The sequence below is a fragment of the Durio zibethinus genome, chromosome 23 (genome assembly GCF_047325235.1).
Source record: "Durio zibethinus cultivar Kanyao isolate XHJ-2024 chromosome 23, ASM4732523v1, whole genome shotgun sequence".
Classification (NCBI taxonomy): Eukaryota; Viridiplantae; Streptophyta; class Magnoliopsida; order Malvales; family Malvaceae; genus Durio; species Durio zibethinus.
In genome coordinates this window covers 5,996,775-6,004,807 of record NC_143184.1, presented here as the reverse complement: position 1 = coordinate 6,004,807, position 8,033 = coordinate 5,996,775, and the positions used below count along the sequence as shown (strand labels likewise).

General features: G+C 29.8%; 1 protein-coding gene across 1 annotated transcript; it reads left to right on the top strand.

The window, feature by feature from the left end:
- The first annotated feature begins 1,374 nt into the window (after window positions 1-1,374).
- Window positions 1,375-5,211, top strand: LOC111314322 (NAC domain-containing protein 21/22-like). Its single transcript, XM_022915547.2, has 3 exons — window positions 1,375-1,685; window positions 3,529-3,794; window positions 4,564-5,211. Exons 1-3 carry the CDS (start codon window positions 1,517-1,519, stop codon window positions 4,972-4,974), a joined length of 846 nt encoding a protein of 281 aa, XP_022771282.2. The 5' UTR covers window positions 1,375-1,516; the 3' UTR covers window positions 4,975-5,211.
- Window positions 5,212-8,033: the final 2,822 nt, after the last annotated feature.

The window sequence follows — 8,033 nt, the reverse complement described above, 5'->3', positions numbered from 1 at the left end:
TGTTGACAAAAAATTACCTTAATTATTGATTGAATAATATTATTTAATATAAAAATATAAATTCACTATTATTTTTTTGTGTTTCTTATATGATGGGTCTGAAGTCCTTCATCATTAGTGGACCCCAGATCAAATACAAGCCATGAGGCCCACTGGTATTTCATTTGCATCCATCCAAAATTATGTGATCAAAATTTGAGTAGACGGGACTCTCTCTCTTAAGTAGTTACTAACATTATTTATTTTTTAAATTATTCCAGCTATTAATTCTGATTATTTATTTTCTCATTCCTTTCTTTTTGTTTTATTTTTTTTTCCCTTGAGCTGTCTGTGTTCTTGCTGAGAGACCAATCATGGTTCACGTGGTTGGGGACATTAGGCTTTTTGAACCCTTTTCTATTGATCAAGATGATAAAAATGGCCCCCCTTTTACGGAATTGTCCGACCAATTAATTATTATTTCAAAAGTATGAAAAATAAGTACATGCCCACCCTTGGATTTAATTGGCAAGTTTTGCAATTATTTTTTAACCAATGAAATCAAGCACTTTGGCATCATACTATTTAATTAAAATGCTGCTGAATATTGAATAATCTTTTTCTAATTGTTCAATAGAATAATTTATTTTGTCTGCAAAATTCTACTTAGCTTCTCTTTTACTCTTTTGCTTTATATTTGGTGACACGTGGTCCAATGAATAGCAACTATTTATATATAAAGACACAGTGAAACAAAATAATCAGAAAAAAATGCAAAAGGTTAATGAAACTTATAAACCACACAAAGTAGAATCGTTATCAAAACAAAAGTAAATGATAATGACCATGGAAATTACTGTACCTTGTGTATGATTGGTTTGATGAAATATTTCCTTTTAAAGGGATTAATTTCCATTCAAGTTAGTGAATTATATATATTGTTAAATATATACCCTGGCTTTTATAAATATATATGCAGTACCCCTAGAATATTTTTTTTATCTTGTATTTATTATTTTACATAAATAATCCATTTAAATATCATAGATAAAAAGGGGTGTTTTGGAGTGTTTCTGTAATAAAATTCTTTGGATCTTGTCCATATGAATGTATTGGCATGATCAGTTGATCTACCCTCCAAAACACCCACAATAAAAGTAGATTTCTTGTAACTTTGGTTTTTCTTGAAATTTCCCAATTATAGCTAACAAGTTACACAAGCATGCCCCTATCCCTACACATGCTAGCTAGAATATTGTAAGAAATTCTGACTGGCAAAGGCAGTTTTAATTGTCATCCCAAACTAGCTATATATACACACAATGCAAACCTTCCCTCTTCCATATGATATTTTCAAGTCCTAAACAAAGAAAATCATACCATACCTTCATTTAAATTCCATCTCCTACCTTAAATTTATTCACTCATTAAAAATTTCCCCTCCCATACCGAAGATCTCAAAGAAAAAAATAAAGTTTCTTTTTCTAATTTATTTCCCACCCACCACCTCCCTTTTTTCCTTCTTGGCAACATAAATATGGGACTAAGGGACATTGGAGCTACACTGCCTCCCGGGTTTAGGTTTTATCCAAGCGATGAGGAGTTGGTCTGCCATTATCTCTACAAAAAGATTGCTAATGAAGAAGTCTTGAAGGGTACTTTGGTGGAAATTGATTTGCATTCATGTGAGCCATGGCAGCTTCCTGGTAGGTCGTCTCTCCTTTTTATCAATTATACAAATTAAATTCCTTCCATGGTTTCCCCTTTAGGGTTGCTTTGGAATCTTATTCTTTCATCGTTTTCTATGATTCTATCCTCCCCTGAATTCAGGATGTTTCCGCCTTTCGGCTTTTCGCTAAAATTAATGTTTCACTAAAGCTAAAGAAAACATTAATCATTTGCTTGATATTAACAGTTTAAGTAAACTAGGAAGGTCTGTTAGCTGCTGTTGTTGGCGTGTGTTTTAACATGTTTGAAAGACAAACAGAGAGGAGGAAAATTATTGAGTTCTTCTCTCAGGTACAGTGCGCAGGCAAACATTTGGTGCCGTCTGTCATGTTAGCTGTTAGAAACAGCAGACAAGTAAACACGTTTTTTCCTATGAGAGAGAGTGAAAGAGAAAGAGAGAGAGAGAATGCGAAAGGAAGCACATGAATTTTCTTAGAATATATATACTCACACACGTATAGAAACATATACACATGCATGTAGCTAAGTATATATGTATGCAATTGTCATATACATAAACATATATATATTTATATGTATGTATGTATCTGTAATTTTATTCATCTTCATTCCCCTGAATAGAAATACAGAATGCCCACTTCTTGAGTCATGTAGGTAAGGATTGTTTGTTTTTTTCTCTCTTTTGTTTATGCTTTTGTTTCGGCACATTGCAAGACCTAAAAGCAAAAAAAAATTTCCACCCTTTGATTTGATTCGGGTTAGACATTTTACTAACTATAGCCTAATAAAATCATGGATATATATTTTCCTTTAAAACCTACAAGTGGTCATCTTTTCAAAGTTTTGCATATTTTCCCTTTGTCAAATAGGGTGACGATGCCTATATATCCTCTATATATGATTTAAAGCAGAGACTGTAGATATATAAGGTATTCATACGCAATATACCATACCTTTGCCTATATATCCTCTTAATTTCTCTACTTCTCTCTGTCTTTGTGCTAGCTCGTGCACTTTCCAATTTATGTAGTCGTGTTCATTAGGAATAATGTTGTGGATAGACTAAATTGGCAAGTCCTGTTGCAATCTCATGCCAGTTAATTAAGTTACTTGGTCATTGCTTTAATAGAGAAATTTACATAAGACATAATCGCTAAATGTTGAGTGTGATCTTGGACTAAAATGTGACCTATCAATAGAAGCCACTTGTCTCTTTAAATTTCTTTTTCGCATTTAATTTATTGACCCGTGGTGTTTTTTTTTTAGGTTAAATGAAAAGATAGGATTCTTTAAAAACTTATAAGATACGATTTCTTAACTATAAATCGATTAGTAAAAAGAAGTCTGTACGTAACTATTAGTTATTGTCTTAAAGTTTGTATATTTAGGATATTCGAAGTATAAGACAAACTTCATCTCAATTAGCTGTTATAAGCAATTACTAAGGGAGTGTTTGCTTCCTCAGAATTCTCCAAAACATCACTTTTAAGTTTTTAATACTATCGTCCAAGGCAAAGAAAGAAAGTATTGTTAGTTCTTATAGAATTTTTTCCCTTAGCCAGACAAATCCTTAGCTTTCTTAGACATAACTCATAAGGTGACAAAGACTTGGCAACACTCTCAGTAATTCAAGTAAGGCGAAAAAGTTAGTGAAAAGATGTTTTTTTTTTTGTTGATTTTGAAAGAAAAATAAAATTCCATAGCAAAGCTTGATGTAAACTCACCCATTTTGCTGTCTCTTAGATAGATTATATAATTAATTCTATATAATTTGTACTGTCTAACTAGGAATGAAATTAAACTAATTATAATCAATAAACTATGTATTTTGTGTACGCATGGGACTTGATTAAATTAAAGAGATGGCAAAGTTGAACGCAAACGAGTGGTACTTCTTCAGCTTTCGTGACAGAAAGTACGCCACGGGGTTCCGAACGAATCGGGCAACGACATCTGGGTACTGGAAAGCAACAGGGAAGGATCGAACGGTAGTCGACCCAAGAACACAAGAGGTTGTAGGGATGAGAAAGACATTGGTGTTTTACAGGAACAGAGCTCCCAATGGAATCAAAACGGGTTGGATCATGCATGAATTTCGCCTCGAGACCCCACATATGCCTCCTAAGGTCAGTTTCACTCGCTGCTCTTTTCAACTATACTCATCCCATACCTGTTTATGTAGAAAATGATTATGAGAGAGAGAGAGAGAGAGAGAGAGAAAGAGAGAGAGAGAGAGAGGTCGATAATTGCAGCCATATGTATGTGAATAAAATATCGTGTTTTCTCTAAGGAAACTTAACAAAAATTAGTGGCCATATGCAAGTTGTCCACTTGCTCTGTTCCACGTGTTCTCATAATCAAGTTGTCCAAGGAATAGCATAAGAGAGTGATGTTTGGGGCTTATCACCAAGGCATATATATATATATATATATACACATATGTATATATATATATATACGTTCATTATCATTTTAATTATTCATGTGAAAATATTTTTTTTATGAAAATTATTCTTTACATGCGGATTTGGAATATGTATATATATACATGTGGCATGATACTTAGTTATTACAAGTATTGTTGCTTGTGTACTTCCCTTTTGATTGGAATATAATATATATTGTTTACGTTTTGTTATAATATATTTTTAATAAAATATAGTGTGTTTAAATAGAGAATCAAATTCAATTATTTTACTTTTTTATATGCATTTACTATATATAAACGTAATTAAATAAATCTTTTTTTTTTTTTTGTTTTGAGACTGCATCAGTTTGATCACTCACAATGACATGAACTGTAGATGATTTAAATATAAATGATAGTTTTTTTAAATGTTAGTGGTCGTACTCTATTTTCGGCTCATAAGAGTAGTATCTTTTGTCATGTGACAGGAAGACTGGGTTTTATGTAGAGTTTTTAACAAGAGCAAGGGCGAGAACAGCACCAAACTCAGCCCCTCGATGATGTTCGAGACTTCAACTCGTGCCCCTTCTTTAACAGACCAAACAAGCATGCCTTGTGGGTATCAACAAATCAGCTCTTTATCCACCACACCTGCCCACCAAAGCCATGGCCAAAGCTTGCTAAACCTGCTTCAATACAATATTTCTCAGGAAAAGGACAATAACAACAATCCCTACAGCAATGAAGTTAGCTCCAAAGTTAATGATGATTACGAGTTCTTTTGGGACATGAGCATGGAAGAAAACAACTTTGGAGATCATCATGTTCATGGGGTGGCTTCCAACTTGGAGGACATGAGATTTGAGATTAATGATAACAACAATATGGTTTTCCTATGAAAAATGTTGCATACTTTAGAGAAACACACACAAAAAAAAAAAAAGAACTGCCATTTGTTGATTTGTGATGTTGGTGTGGTGTTTGCCTTCGACGATACAACTCATGTTACGTTGGATGTTAAAAGATTGTGTGTATATATTTTAGCTTAGGGTTTATTTATTTTTTGTATACAACATTGGGCGTTTTAAAATATATATATATATATATTTACATATAAAGCATATAATTATTCTTTACTGGTCTTCTTTAAATAAAAATGTATATATATATATATATATTTTAAATTCAAAGATTAAAAAGAATTCTAATTAAGGATTACATATATTATTCAATACATAATTTAAAAATGCGAAAATTTGACAAACAAGTTTTGTTAATTTCCTAAGTTTACATTTCATTAAATATATATTTTAACTTCTAGATTAAAATTAATATTTTATATATAATTATATGGACAGTTATAAACAAAAAGTGCAAATTTGCTTGTGAAATTTTATACTCCATTGGCAATGCAGTGAATCTCCTAATTAAATTTCTTATAATATTTAGATAGCTTCATACACCGGCTATAATCAAAATACAAAATCATTAATATGCAAAATATAAACAAAATTCACTCCTTGTTATTTGCGTTTTAACCAAAAATTCATTAGTTAAAAAGTAACTTTTATAGTTGAAAATACACTAAAATAATGATATATACAAAAATCATCATATTATTATTAGTATTCATAATTTGTTATAGAAAATGAGATCACTTAAACAAGGTTGCATGCATGCAAATCCAATGTAGAGTTTAAACTCCGGTTATGATGCTTCAAAAACAGATTATTAAGTTTACATGAAATTCTTTTCTTATTTATTGTGTTTTACTTTTCTTTTTTATTATTAAAATATCTACCCAAATATAACGAAATGTAAAATTTTGCAATTATGGACGCAAGCACAAAAAAAAATTGATACGTCAAAGCAAAAACCGATTAACAAATGTACAAGGATACAACTTATATTGAAGTTAATTTATTTGAAATTCGCTATAGCATTTCCTAGCTAATAAAATCACATACGATGTTAAAAGTATAACTGGCTACACTTAATATAATTTTCTATCTTCAATCCATCCCTAAATTTTGAGTAAATAATTTTAATACATGACATGATTTTTATTGGAGAATCTAACAGGCAAAGAACTTTAAAAGGAGTTTAATGTATTAGGCACTTTGAATAATATAATTAAGGCATGAGTTTTTCTTCTTTTTTTTAGTGTTATTTATAATTATAGAATATAACAACCCAAACTTAACTTAAATTGTTTTCATCTTTCCAAAACTTAAACTTTGAATTCTCTCTCCTTTTTTTTTTTTTAGGTAAAATAAATTATTTTATTCATAATAAAAGGCTATTACAGCCAGGCTATAAAATTGCATGTTCAATGCACTTTCATCTTAGTAAGAGAATCCGCGAAATGATTAACTTCTCTAAAATTATGGACAAAAGTAATATTTTTAATCCTAGCAAAAGTTCAAATTCTCTTTTTCCTTAAAATTTTCACATGTATAAAATAATTATATATAGGCTATGAGAATAACCTTATTGTAAATAAATAATTTTGTAAGTGGTAAAAAGAACCCAATTTTTATATTTTTCTTATAACTTAAATCTAAAAGCATTTTATAAAGTTTAGGATAAATAAAAAATTACAGTAGTTAAACAATATTCTTCTACTTCTAAGTTTTACCTTTCAAAGTAAGTGTACTACTATATTATTTGAAAAGGTATAACGCTAATCGATTAGGATATGTCCTAATGTAAGAGAAAGGTGTCCTTCATGTATTTTTGTAAAGAGTTAATAAAATAAAAAATAAATATACTGTCTCTATTAATCTCTATTAATTAATACCTTTAATATTGGAAATTAGAAAAACCATTGAAGACCTTCACAAATAATATCCCACAATAGTTTTAAGAATATTAAAAATGATTGGTTTGATTTTCTTACATTCTCACGTGAACTTCACATGTAAAACATATAAAACTCACATGAATGTAAGAAGACATTATTATTTGTATTATTAATTGGTGTACAAAATTAATAATTATTTGGTGGATATATATATGTTATCCAGAGTTCCATAGATCCCCACTTGTCACAAAAAAATTGTGGTCATATTTGCACATGTGATGGACGAGACAGATTCAACTAGAAAGAGAAACAAAAGCCAAAAAGCACCTAACCCTTACCAAAGTACAATCATTTTGAGTAAATACAAATGTAATGAGACTCTTAAGTCATATCGATAATTATAAGTCTGCTTTTTGTTTCGATATTGCATTATTTAATTAGTTTGGCATCTCTCTTTCGTGATCATGAAAATCTTGAATTGAACCTCTTTTCAAAAAAAAAAAAAAAAAAATCTTAGATTGAACTTGAAATTCAATCAAAATATTCATTTATCTCTTTTAACATATATATTTTCATAAAATTAGAATTCGATCATTTACAATGATAATTTTTTACTTTTCTTATGTTTTAATTATTGATATTTTTTATAAAAAAAAATAAAAAGGTTACATTAAACACTCTTTTTTTCTCTTCCTTTTTCTCTTCCCAAAATATGCAATACTTAAAACTCCCCTAAACCCTCAAATATCCTTATCAATATATTAAATATCTGAATTAAAAGATATTTGGCACAAAATTAAAGTATAAACTGACCAAACATAGTTTCATAAAAATGAAAAGGGAATAACATTAATTTACAGGTATTAATGATATAATTTAAACATCGGATTCCAATAATTGGAGGTTCCTCCTGGAACCGAAGACGATGCTCATATATATCACATGAGCTAGCCACGATCATGACAGTATGAAGAATATTGCATGCCTTTCTTTTTAGCATTTTACCCTTGTCTAAAGTTGGCTAAAATCTTTCATTTTTAATCCTTCATTATTACTCTTTACTGTCGTTCTTAATCCAAAATAATTAATTAATATTATTATAATAATAATATGATCAACAAATCCAAATGAAAAAGATGTTGCCAATTTCTTCCT